This window comes from Populus alba, chromosome 4, assembly GCF_005239225.2.
Source record: "Populus alba chromosome 4, ASM523922v2, whole genome shotgun sequence".
NCBI classification, from domain to species: domain Eukaryota; kingdom Viridiplantae; phylum Streptophyta; class Magnoliopsida; order Malpighiales; family Salicaceae; genus Populus; species Populus alba.
The window spans coordinates 22,585,203-22,599,008 of NC_133287.1; the positions used below are offsets into that span (position 1 = coordinate 22,585,203).

Consider the following 13,806-nt stretch of genomic DNA (forward strand, 5'->3'; position numbering starts at 1 on the left):
ATGCTTCTCTTTTTGAGAAATGGTTTCTGTTCCTGTTACCTTACACCTGATTCAGTTCTAGATTTGACGCAGCATGGCATTGGTCACTTGGAAGGTTATGTGCTTCTATGAAATATATAGAAACTACGGTTTTTTCTTCCATATAACCATTTCCATGATCACAAAACCCGGTTCAGACAACATAATCCGAACCCAGCAGACCGGGTAAGTGAGCATGTCAGACCTGGTTTTATAACTTAAACCATAACTCAGGTGAGTTTTATTTAACTAAATTACGTAAACAGATGCTTTTCTCCGTAACAAAAAAGAGAGGTAAGCAGTCACAGCAATAATTGAAGAAGAAGTTCTGGCCTCTTATCCATAGGAAGTTGCCCTTTCCATTGCCACTCATGGCTAGCCTGTTCCGGGGCTAAATTATCCATGAGATTACATGTGAATTTTGAGCCCATGATGAAGCTGACTCTATTGAACGAATACCTTTGTTGCCTGTTTTGATAATACAGGAAACAAAAGCATACCGGACCCAGCTCGAGTTTCAACCTGAAAATATGGTCACTGGGGATGGCAGAATTAGGGCAACGTCGCGGGTAGGGTCGCGAATTGAAAATACACTAAAATCACAATGCATGAACCTAAGAAGATGATCCCATCCAAATCATTGGCTAAAAGCAAGATCATCAGCCCATGCCTGTTTTAGCATAGAACAGTGCTCTCTTGTGCCCCGCAATTGTTCTGCAGGATTTTCATCAGCAAATATTACATGAACTTCTAAGATGGTGATATATATAGGAGAACACCATGTTTGGTCATGAAAAACTGTCGTACTTTTTGCAGGTTCTGCTTTCTTCAAAAGACAGGTCTACATAGGAGGCCTTCGCTTATGCTTCAGCTTGGCCAGACAATTTTGAAGTATTCCTAGAGCCTCTACTCTATTCAAATGATACATTTTAATCAGTACGAACAGCAAACAAGAAACAGCTCTAACACCAATCCCAAAACAAAAACCGTGATCATTATCTGATACATATCAAATCAGTTGCACCCAACATGCATATTCCCAGCAAGTCGATGCTATATACCAGAATGACTAGTTTAGAAAACTCGGAAGATTTGTTTCCTCAAGTGGCTAGTTAGTACAGTTACTTCATCCTAAAACAAGTACTAAATTCTTGCCAGTGTATGCCAAAAACATTTGAAGAGATAACTTCCTCGTGACCAAGAACTTTTAGCAAGGGTCTGTAGAGGGTCATACCTCATTCTTTAATGAACATTTTTCTGAACTCATCATTCGACTTTGGTTTCTCATCTCCTTCTTCCACTGTTTTCAACTTGTTTGCAGACAAGCCAAGTGTCCTAACATTTCTTGGCACTGCGAATATGTTCTTCCCCTTGAACTGGATGTTGTCATCTGACTTGAGAGTAGCAGTCTGCGAAGCCTCCTGTGATCCCGATGCATTGTGTGTATCAACATGCTCTTTGGATGCAGATTCCCAATTGTGCCTTCTTCGGTCACTAGCAAAAGCTGCAGATTAAGTTCATTCGTTATTGTTCAAAGCAAACAAATAATCAAAGTAAAAGAATCAACATCAGAAAATGGAATGTGCGCTTGCACGCATGGAGGCACGAGTAGCGGAGGTCATTGCTATCCCACTCAAGAGACACAAGGAGCAATTATTATTCAACTGATGTGACTTCAATTTTTTTAAGTTACTCTTGAGCAGAAGGCTAGTGGCTGATCCCTATAACTTTTTTCTAGGATCTTCTATGCATGTTTAAGGCCTATTTCTGATGGCACAGATTTAAAAATTTAGAAAAAGGAAGGATGCTGCCACACTCTCTCCCTGTTTGCCCTCTTTTCCCCTTCGGATCTCTCTTTTGTTCCATCCATTCTTTCTATTACTACTGAAGCTCTTCTTTCCAGTTTCTTCTCTACCATTTCCAGGCATTTCTCCATTTTAATTGGTTGTACTTCAAGGCTATCTGTGGCTGGACTGTCACACAGTTCTTATACCAGGTAGTAGTCAGATTTCACACATTGATGCTACCATGTTCTATTCTTTACCAAACTTTGGTTTCATAGAACTTCTACTCTAGCAATTACAGTCCGTGTCAAACTCAGAATGCTTATGTTTATATCTCAACTTCCTTGATCAGGCTGATTCTAAGGTTGCATGAAATTATAATTTTTTTTTTTTAAATGTGGTTTAATTTGAGCTTCAATATTAATAAATCTTGCTCTTTAGACTATTCCAAGGTTGTAATGTTGGGCTGGATTTAAATAAATACCATTTGACAGTCGCTTTAAGCAGTATGCAAATCTATAAATATTGGCTTCTTGTTTTTTATAGTTTAATTTTGGTTCAATATTTATAAAGATTACTCTTTATAGTTTATACTATTCCAAGTTTGTAATGTTGAAAAGGATACAACACCATTTGACAGTTTGCTTTGAGCATACGCAATTTATACATAATTGCTTATTGTTGCAGGTTGCCAGTTTATAACCTTAAGTTCTCCAGTATGATCTAAAACCCTTAGGACAGCATGACCTTGAGTATAAAGTGTTCAGTAACTTCAGAAACTAACTACTCCCTCTAAGCTTAATAACTTGCTGAACTGGACATGCACCCAAAGAGAGTAATAGATGTTACGCAAAATGTACCTTGTTCCCTGGGAACTCTACGACCATCTCTTCGGTTCTGTTTGGGATCTGACCGGGCAATGCTCAGCCTCTTCCCAAATAACAGCTGTTTGTTCTTTGTTATAGCTGCAGCAAGGTGTTCGTCATCCACAAAATCCACATAAGCCAGTCCCTTCACAAAGTCAACATAGGATATTGAGCATCCGAAAGCAATTGTCCATAAAATGATGCAAAATATACCATATGACTATCACATGATGACTTTTCACTAAACCTTCTGCTCCATGCATATGATCTACTACATATTCTTTGTGCCTGATGTATGGAGCTTTTCCAGTGTATGGAATACCTAAATTCTGGAATTTTTTTAAAAAAGAAAGAAAATAAAAGAATCCTCTTTTCCTAGCTAAACAGTATAGAAATATGCCTGGATAAAAGTTTGGCCAAGTTCAAAAATGAAAAAAAAACATAGGTATTTCCACCAACTGGCAATCACATGATAAGGCACATCTTAACATCAACTGATTCAGATTTTCAGCCTGTGATCTGTAGTGCCTAACCAGACTTGTGTCTTCCACAAAATTCACCATGAGACCCCTGAATGTTCCAATAAGATAATTGATAAGCTATATGAAAGCAAAAAGGAGAACAATAAAACCTTTCAAAAGCTTGAAAAGAATGTAATGCCATTAACAGTAGGTTGCTATGAGAAACAAAGTTGATCTCCTTGCATTAGGCCACATTCTAGGGTGCACTTTTTTTCTATTTTTCTATAGCTCAATTGAACAAGAAGCGCAGACAATCCAAGTCTTAACTAAGATCTTTGATATGGAACATTCAACTGAATTACCAAAGTGCACTTTCCATAACAGCTAAAGTGGCCAGTATCTTATATATCTCTGAAAGCACATAAAGGAAGTCCAGGGGAAAAGTAAAAGCAGAAATGACAAGGGGGAAAGATGTATGCTTCCTTTGCTTGCACGCGCGCGTGTGTGTGTGTGTTAGAGAGAGAGAGAGAGAGAGACCCTTGATTTTCCAGTATTTCTATCATGCAAAATTCTAATAGAGGCCACCCCTCCAACATCACTGAAGAATTTCCGTATATCTTCAGAATTTGCCTGCAAAAGTAGTCAATATTGAAATTATAAGTTCCCATCCCCGCATATCAAAAATGAAATAAAGGTCCTCCTTATTCAGGGCACTGGTAGGAGGGGAGGAGGTAGTTTACTTGCCTTGAAATGGATATTAGAGATAAACACAGTGCACTGGTCTGTATAGCCTTTTGTTCTTACAACATCAGAACCTTTCACTTGTTTTTCATCAGGGGCGCTGTCTGTCTTTTCAAGATCAATTTGGGCCTCCTGGACCTCATTTACTTCATATTTCTGCAACTGATCTTTATCCTCATACCCCTTCTTTTGAGTTTGGGCTGTTTGTTTTTGCCGCTTTGCTGGAGACTCTTTGCCAGTAGCTGTTGAACCACCCTTTCTCTTTTCACGAGCAATTTTCTTCCCAGATACCTCACTCTGATCTGTTGATGCTTTTGTTTCCTGATGTATCCTATACAACTTCAGCTCTTCTAGACGAGGAGTAACCTGAGAAAGGAGAGAGGCAAAAAATTTATCTTGTAAAAAACTGTTAAACAAACATGCTTCCAGGCAAGAGATGCAAGTTAAGATTGCATCAAGTTACATAGGGCACAACATTTTTTATTCACTTCTGAATTCAAGTGCAACAACTATTCCCAATTACTCAGTACTATGAAATGGCTATTAACTGCCATGCTAGTGCTCTGAAGTTTAGCTGTTGTTAAGTCCCTCAAGCCATCCAATCCAGCTACTCCATGGCCAATATATAAGACATGTACTCGGTCATATATCGGTAGGATAGTAAATAATTTCAAAATACACCAAACTATCTGCAACCCATGAACTCTAGGAATCTACAAAAATTAAAGCCTTATGGATGAAAAGATAGAACCAAAAAGAAAACAAGAATGAAGAAGGTAAAAAATGAAGCTCATTCAAAAATTTAAAGAAGGTTCCAGGAAAGTTATGGACAGGAAGCATTCAGCAACTAAGATAAGTTTCTCAACGTCATGGATTTCTCCATGACCACAATGTTTCACTCCATCAAAGGCTTGCTATTCCTTCCAATCCTCCTCTTAGAATTACAGTCAAAAAGCATCTGGTAATGATTTAACCTTGAGTTACTTGGTTGCCAATACAACATTCTCCCCAGTCCAGAATCGCACCACAACTCCTTGAATCATGTCTTGCTGGCTAGACAAATTATCAACAATAGTGCCTGCCATTATTGCATACAGTGGATAAAATGCACGACAATAGCTTGTCACTCAACATAATCACAACAGCTCCCATTTATGTAACAACATTATAATCATGAAATTTCTTTATGGGGAGTTCCTCACACAAGATATCCAAACTTAACAATACTCATCTCCAACCTCCAATCTTATATGCAATATGTAGAGCAAAACAAGCACACATTTGCTTTCATACCCATCTGTTATGTCTTGCCATATGTCATAACTATCACTTTTTCCCAAGAAAGTCTCTCTGAACAACAAATTTCCAAAGCCATTTTCAGTGAAAAACAACCCAAGTCTTGTCAACCTCAACCACCAACATCAGTTGGAGAGGATGCTTTACCTGAAGTACCAAGCCAAATTGTTGGAAAACTAGGTAATGCTCCATTCTATTTGAAGAAAGATCTGTGCTTTACTCATTTATCACCTATCAAAATTGGGGAGTGAAAAGGTGACACGGAATGGAGAAAGACAAGACAAAATTTTCTCAGAAATAATATTTTGGCTTTCACCCTCCTCTCTGTTCTAACTCCAAAAGATCCCAGGATGAATACTAATGGAAGAACATCAATTGGAAAGATCCATTTATATAAAAAATGCACTACATATGCACATTAAGTATATTAAACATTAAATTTCATCATATATATCAAAAGAAATGTGTACCTTCTGTATAGCATGGTCAAAATCTTCTAGTGTACCAAACTCCTCTTCAAATCGCAACCAAGAATGGCAAATGTCCTGAATGATTCTGTTAATTAGGAAAGGAAAGTATCATCTAATCCAAAATGCAGTATACAGATATTGAGCAAAACATCACAAGTCAGAGATCAAAAACAGCATTGTCAACCAACAGAATATGAATATCCTAGGTGCCACCATGTTAGATTTACAATAAAACATAGCTAATTGAAAAATGTTAAGCAACACAATTGGTCTTATCTTTTATGCCTTCAATTGTGTGTGCAAGGCTTAACATTTTCACACTCGCATGCAGAGTTTCAATACAAGGTCCTTTGGCCTATACTACAAAGTAAGCCCTTGAAAATGATACTCCTTGTTTCAAACCCAAAATCACAACACTTCTCGCAAAAGGGTTCCATATGGCTAAAAGGCAATTTCTTTCAGTCCTGACTCAAAAAATATATGTATCAGCATCTTTTTTAAGTGATTAGAATTTGTAACTTTTCAAGAAATGCTATTGCCTAATGCATTTCTTTATTAAGGAGCATGGCATTAACAAAAAATGTAATAAGATTTTAGGAAAACAGAGAACATGACAATCAGATACAACCGTGTGCAGCGCTTCCATTTAAATTTATAATATAACTCACTGCGGTTAACCTTAACAACCACTTCCTTATGAGGAGACCATGATTTATTTCCCTTCAGAATATTATACAGCATAATTAGTCTTACCAGAATTTCATTATTTGTACTTTTCAACCAGCAAGCAATTATCCAATTCCATGATTCCATTTCACAGATTATGGCAAATAGATAGGCCAATGTTTGGATACAATATGAGCTAAAACCATCTAGCCTTCTCTTGATTTGATGAAGCCAAGAAAGAAATTAGTGGTTTCTTTTTCATGGTTTCAACGCATCAACTATAGATTTTGGTTTACTGGATCATTTATATGGCATTTAGTGGCTGGTAAGGCAAGACATGCAATGTTTTATTGGTAGGCCTCGTTAAACTAGGGTTAATTTAATTGTCAATTTATGTCTTCTTTCATCAAAATTCAAGGGTATATTGCCTAATTGTCAAGTCTAGATTCTCCTAGGAAATGAGTTAGCTGAAGGTCTGAGTACTCTTACATATTTTCCAACATGGAATCTTAATCTCTTCCGGATGAAGAAAAGTCAAAAAGATTTCACTAAGAGTATGAATCATTTTTTATTCAACATTAACTTTGCTTGTGATTGCATTCTGCTCCTCCATGTGCAATGGAGAAAAGATAATACAATAGGCTTCATTGTTTCTATGAATTGCATCTTCACTGTTGTTTAGAAAATAAACAAGCAAACTATTAATGCTAAAGAATATGTATGTTTACAAAACAAAAAAAATATCACAGCACAAAAGAAAATGAAGAAAAAACGAATATACCTCTGAACCTGTTCCAGGAAATCTTTTGCTATAGCATCGCTTGTATATGGACCTAGCTTCACTTATGTGACCCGATTCAGTTTCCATTGCTATAAAACCCTGCCAAGCTTCCAACGTTGAGCCACTGGAAAAGGAATTAAGAAGCATTACATTAAATTAAAGAATATGGAAGACAACTAGTACTAAATAAAACAACTTTGGTAAAACTAGATGAATAGAATATATGGTCTGCCTGATCTTAAGCAAGCTCTCCCAAACTCGGCGAGCTGCAACTAAATCTTTTCCCAAATTCATCTCTAGACGAGCCCAGTAGGCATACAGACGCAGCAAACCATCTGTGTTCTTCAGGTGTGGTGACAGGTAATCTGAGGCATGCTGGATGGAAAATAATTCAGTATTAGGATTAAAATTGAGTGAATGCAACTATATAACTACTTGCTCCAAAATGTATAAAGAATACAAAATATAGAGAATTCATCACCACCACACACATTATCTACTTATACACAAATCATCCCAGAATGTACTGTTAAAAATTAGAATAAAGATCTCTGTAAATCTTGAAGCATCAAAATCAATCTTTTTTTATGGTTTGGATGGAGGCAGATTGAACTTGGGCATGCTAACGGTCAGGACCTCAGGCTGGAGTCTTCTGCCATTTGACCAATGCCTCAAGAGCTAAAACAATCCAAAGTAATTGACTTGAGAGTACTATGGAAGCTCATATAAGCACTGCCTGCATCTTTGATTCTGGAAACAACTGTGGATACCCTCCAAGAAAAAAGCAGGCGTGCCAAGAAAAACAATGAACAGGTCAAGCAATCTTATGATGGTTAGGGGTAGGGAGATTGAACTTGGGCATGCTAACACCCAGGACCTCCGGCTTGATTGTTCTACTATTTGACCAATGCCTCAACAGCTAGAGCAATTAAAATCAACTGTCTTAAGAGAATCTTACTGAAGCTCATATAAGCAACACTTGGATATCTAATTCTTGAAAGAACAATATGCACCTACCATCCACAGAAAATGCATTGAAACTAGGCGTGTAAAAAAAAAAAACAATGAACGGAAAAATTGAACCAGTGCTAGTAAAAATAAAAAACTGAACCAAGAAAATAAAAATAAAAAAGGTTAAAAACTGGTTAGTTCCATTCTTTACTCTAATTTCTACTTCTTGGTAGGTTACAAAAACCAAATTGGTAGCCCCAAAAGCCATATGTTATTGCCAGAATTTAAATTAATCTTTTAAAAAATAATAATTTATTATTTTTTAAAAGCATAATTTAAATTCTGGGCTTTATTTATGTTAACCAAAAAAGTTTATCCTCAAAAAGTGATGCAAGCTTTCTTTACTCACTCTGACATGATTCACATATATTTTATTTTTGAATATTAAGCCCAAGTTGTATTAAATTACTGGTTAGGATTCAAGCATGAAATGAATTATGATTCACGTACATTTAATTTACAAATCATTAAGTTCATGTGGTATTATATTAAGGGTTATGATTTGAGAGAAAAATGAATTCAAATCTCCTTCATGTGTATACAGTGAGCATACAGAAGTTGCCAAGCTTAAAAAGAAAAGGAAAGCATACACAAACAGCTCAATAGCATCAATACCTAGCTCGCTAGTACAAGGAACACAGAGAAGTCTCTTTTCAGATCTAGTTACAGGATGACGCTTAGACCCCACTACATCCAACCGTAATGCAGCCACAGACAATCCAAGGTAACAATTGATTCAACCCTCACTCATAAGTTGACATATTCTTGGTGAGTCAACATTTCTCCAATGTCTTACTGATGTAGCAGACCAAGGTAAGAATATGAATAGAACAAATATGTAGCTCGGCCAAATATATAGAATAAAAAAGACACTGGTGCAATCTTTAAATTCTGCACCTAATAATAAAATTTTACAAGTTATTTTTGGTAAGGTGGGTTAGAAGCTTGGAGAATAGTTTATACATTAGGCTAGGTTATGATTTTTTAAAAGTTAAAGCTTTCCTTGTATTTGTAACATACTAAGCAATTCTATAAAAAGGAAAAGAAAAGGGAGTAAAAGCATAATAAACGACATGTTTATACAAACCTGAAAAGTTTCCCTTATTAATGAATAATCCAAGACACCATTCACTTCACCACCACATACGATCCTCCTCCTCAAACCATGTACTCGTGTTAGAAACAAATCCAAGTACTGAAACAAATAAAAGTCACTGAATAAACAAAGAAAACTGATGCAAACAGGAAACAATGACACTGAGACGTTAAAAAAAAAAAGGAATTAGATCAACTTGTCCTTTTATTTTTTCCCCAGTCTGCAATATATTCTTACAAGTCTAATTATTCCAAATTTGTCCCGTGACATAAAGCTATTCTCCAATCTATCATTTTATCAAATATTCTCATCAAAACTAACTTAACTGCTGTCACATGAGAAATTCAAATTTCACTCAATTTATTATATAAAAAATGAAAAAAAAAAAAAGAATTTTTAATATCATACAACAATAATTTTTTAAAAAAAAATAGTAAATCAAGTTGAGTTTGTCTTTCTCATGTTAGGGCATTTTTTTGGTTTGCATTAAAATATTTACCAGAAGTTTAGATTGGAGAATAACCTACAATACAAGGAAAAATTGGGAGCAACTAGACTTATAGGGATAGATTGGAAACCACGCCCACATTTTGAGGAGCTTTTCATAAATGTACCTCTTCAATTGTTGAAAAAGTGCATTGCAGGGACTTTTCAAAAACCTGAAATCATGGAAGAAATCAAATGAGTAACTTAAAGAGCATATTTTAATACTGCATATTTATAATATGCACAGATAAGAATCAACAGGAAACAAATTGCTAGAATTTTATTGTCATTAGATACAGATGGAAAGAGACATCATCTGTCATATGAAGCTAAAGGGATTGGGGGAGACAAATAATTTGGCTGGCAACACTTGTACTAAAAACACAAAGCATCAAAATGAACTCCATTCAAAAAGTATATGGTTGGAACTAAGGGTGATAAGAGAAGCATACAGAAGATATCTCCTTTTCAGGAGCACGACCACGTTCCAAGGAAAGCATATACTGAACCCAAAGCTCTCCTATCCAGGGACAATTTTTTGTTGCCCTGGAATAAACATCCCTCAGAACATTTCCTACCTGGAAAAGGGACAGTGTGTAAATAATCTACAGAATTGGAAGATGGAAAAACATGAGAATAGAGAAATTCAAGGACAACCTTCAAAGTCCTGTCCAGATAGCGAGTATAATCAAGCCATAGATCACTTGATATAGGAAAGTCAGCCATTGCACGCTCATATAAAACTTGAACCCGTGCTGGATCGCCCACAGACTTTTCAAATTTTAAGTAGTTCTGCAAAACAATAAAAATATGAACTTCCTTTGGAAAACAAAAAATACCACAATAAAAACAGGGGACCTTGATAAATTGAGGCTCTAAGGAAAAGCAGGCAAAAAGGAAAAAATCTTGCTATAACCAGAATGACCAAACTGCAGTTAAAAGTAAATGAACTTCAAATTGAAGGAATAATGCAAGAAAAATTTTGGACAAAAAATGAAGCAAAAGGAAAAGTACAAGTAGGATGTCCCCAATGAGCTATTAATTATCAAAAGCTCTATTAAATTATAACAGTTGTCCTACATACCATGAAATTTTGAATTTTTTCTGTATCAGATATATTCTGCATAGAAATCTGTTCTTCATGCGGAGCACGAGCATTATAAGCTTCCATGGCCTTTTGGTATGCTGAGGCAAGATGAGAAGATAAACCATCAACTTCACTAGATTTGGCATCAAGATCAATCCCTTGTTTCACCTCCCAGGCCTTGTACGCAAGGAGTGTTGACCTCAAGTTAACAAGTGGAACAGACAATTGGCGGTGGAAAATATTGCGAATGCGTTGGACCTGTAATTCCTTTGCCTGCAAATAAGAATTTGAACTCTTAAATGCATGTTAGAAGACTCATAAAGCTAATTACTTAACATAAGATACCACTAATTCCATAAAACTAACTTGAAAAATTTCTCTCTGTAAACCTGCTTCACAACAAACTGCTCCAGGGGATATAAAGCAAATTTAGAAACTTGAGAATTTGGATTTATTTAGAATTCATCTGTTGGCAGCATCTGGACTTAGAAATTGTATCTGCTGGGTCCAAGGTAAGGGCTCTTTCATGCTATGAGGCAACATGAGTTAAGCATTAACACTATATTAACACTATCATCGGGTTGAAAATACATCAGCTATATCAACTATCAAGTTCCATCAATTAATTCCAATCTTTGCAGTTTTCTTGTGATATCATGCAGACCTGTACCATGTTCTTGACTAGGTCTTCAGAGCTCCAATAAGATAGAGGAATGTTGTGATGAAGTGGTTGATTCAAACAAGGTGAAGAGCAAGAAGACGCATCAACGAACTTTTTCACAAGCAATTCTTATCAGGCTTGGTCATATTTATCAAGTTAGCCGCAAGAACAGCTTCTCAGGTCATGTTGCAGTAGAAAATAGAGGTTTAAAGGGTTTACTCAAAAATCTTGACGGGGATTAATTTGCTCAGGCGGGTTAAGACATGCCTAATCAGCACCTTTTTTTTCTTCTTTTTTCCCATGTATCACAGTTGTTTAGAGAAGTTAATAAAAAAAATCTACGATGCACAATTCCAAGCTCCAAGATGAATGTTGTCCAGCTTAAACACAATACAACTATGGTCTTAGACTAAGCAAACAGAAAGGACATTTAATGAATTATACAAAAGAAAAAAAAAAGGATCCAGCGAATACAATGAAAATTTTGGCAGCTAAGGATATGGGCACTTTAGATATCACATGCGAGCAAAACAAACTGGAAACTGGATATAGACAGTTAATTCCAACCTTAATGTCATTCTCATCAATGGTGTGCAGTACCGCCTGTTCAAATTCCCTGTACAATTCCCAAATTTTGTTTCCTTCAGCAACATGCAAACCAGCAGCAGTAAGAGCACGCTCAAAGAGATTTCGGGCCTTTGAAATGCCATCAGGAGAACATTCTCGCACTGAAGGATCATGTTCTTGTATGTAATTCAAATAGTCACACCAAAGAGAAACAGACTGCATTGAAAAATGGTACAGTCAACCACCTCAACTTTTGAAGCAACGAGCTTCAGAGCACATGCCATTAGTTAATATGTAAAGACAATCACACAACGAATTAAAACCATGAAACCATCAGCTTCAATTTTCTTAAATTAATAATACTGGAATTTATTTTTATATTTTCTTTTTTTAGCTGAGAAAGCCACACAAAAATGACATAAGTTGAATAAACGCAAGGTCTATTTATCTTATAAAAGCTTGCCAATGAAAATAAGCAGGGATATCCAAACAAATCATAGATAATTCTATAAAACTAAATTATCTGCAAACAACACAATAACATAATGGTCCTGATTCCTGAGAGCATAGCATTCCTTTTTTCAAAATTTAACTATTATCCTATGTGTTTCTTCCATTATCAAACAATAGTCGTTCTATGAATGCACACTATATACAGTAGTAGAGCATCAGAGCACCAAAAGTCCTGAAAACATTTAAAAAACAAAATGACACCCTAAAGTATTACTAAAAGAGTTTAACAAGAACACACCAGATAATCAAACACTCCACGGTCATAAATCTTCTCAACCCCCGCGAAACCCTCTGGCCTGATAAAAACAAATCAATCAATGAATCAACTCAACAACCACCAGCAACAATCAATAAAGCATAACAAAATAGTCATTGAAAATACAAAAAAAAAATATTACCCAGAAATAGAAGCTTCATCTTTAGCCCAATCACGCCACATGTCAGGGCTTAGTGGAAACACATTGTTCATGGCTTCTCTTGCTTGTTTAAGCTTATCTATCTCTCCCATTTTTCTCAACAGTTTTATATACTAAAAAAACAGCAAGCAAGCAGCATCAATGCATACAATAAATTTACTTACTTTACAAATAGAAGCTCAGAAAGAAAGAGGGATTAGCGTTAATTACTTGAGCATGAGAGTCATAATTGGCGGGGTTACCGGAGAGCTCAGTTTCTAGGGTTTTAAGCTCTAGATTTTGCTGCGATTCGTCTTCTGAGTCCGAATCGGAATCGGAATCGGAGTCGGACCGGAGTTTGGGGTTCTGGAGTTTGGGGTTCGGAAGTTGGTCTCCGTTGTCGTTGTTGTTATTGTCTTCGTCGTCTAGTTCTTCTTCTAGGGTTTTATCTTCGCTGTCGATCTCCATGGCTGTTTTGACAGTGGAAACGAAGGAGGAGTGGAGTAGCTTATAATTCTGTCTTGATTTTTAAGTTGAAATACGCAAGTAGTGAGAGAGTAAGGAGTAAGGATTTATATTAAAGGACTCGTTTGTTTCCGAAAATGTGAAAAAAAAAAATGAAAATTGAATTTCATGGAAAATAATTTCTTATAAAATAATTTTTTATTTGTTTGTACCATAAGAAATTAGTTAGAAATCATTCTAGAAAATGAGATTTTTAAGAATTATAACTTTTTCTTATAATAATACTAGTTCACAATGTGGCATTATGCTCTAAGTTGTCTTTAAAAAATAATTAAGTTATTGAAAACTATTTAATATTATTATTAAATGCAACTCATCATATTAATATTAAATTTTTTTAATTCGACTTATTATCTAACCTTGATTTAAAAATCAAATCAGG

General features: G+C 35.8%; 1 protein-coding gene across 5 annotated transcripts; it reads right to left on the reverse strand.

The window, feature by feature from the left end:
* Positions 1 to 308: 308 nt before the first annotated feature.
* On the reverse strand, positions 309 to 13,456 carry LOC118031095 (uncharacterized). Of its 5 annotated transcripts, none has more exons than XR_012169588.1 (18): positions 13,131 to 13,456; positions 12,903 to 13,033; positions 12,743 to 12,800; positions 11,992 to 12,207; positions 10,761 to 11,036; positions 10,334 to 10,468; positions 10,129 to 10,254; positions 9,805 to 9,849; positions 9,182 to 9,289; positions 7,316 to 7,458; positions 7,084 to 7,207; positions 5,637 to 5,711; positions 3,874 to 4,236; positions 3,667 to 3,759; positions 2,663 to 2,813; positions 1,253 to 1,522; positions 826 to 924; positions 656 to 732 (listed from the first exon to the last, which is right to left on the reverse strand). XR_012169588.1 is itself a non-coding variant. In XM_073408507.1 (17 exons), the coding sequence occupies exons 1-16, from the start codon at positions 13,365 to 13,367 to the stop codon at positions 1,254 to 1,256; spliced, it is 2,550 nt and encodes an 849-aa protein (XP_073264608.1). In that variant the 5' UTR covers positions 13,368 to 13,456; the 3' UTR covers positions 309 to 555; position 1,253. The 5 variants fall into 5 exon arrangements, 3 of the variants coding, with proteins under 3 accessions (XP_073264608.1, XP_073264607.1, XP_034891273.1); XR_012169587.1 differs by having other exon boundaries at positions 826 to 929; XM_073408507.1 differs by lacking the exons at positions 656 to 732; positions 826 to 924 and adding an exon at positions 309 to 555.
* Positions 13,457 to 13,806: the final 350 nt, after the last annotated feature.

Coding starts and splice junctions, on each gene's coding strand:
- LOC118031095 (XM_073408507.1), bottom strand. CDS start 13,367: ATGGAGATCGACAGCGAAGATAAAACCCTAGAAGAAGAACTAGACGAC. Junction 10,255..10,333: donor ATCTGGACAGGACTTTGAAG/GTTGTCCTTGAA, acceptor TCCCTTTTCCAG/GTAGGAAATGTTCTGAGGGA. Junction 9,850..10,128: donor CTGAAAAGGAGATATCTTCT/GTATGCTTCTCT, acceptor CCATGATTTCAG/GTTTTTGAAAAGTCCCTGCA.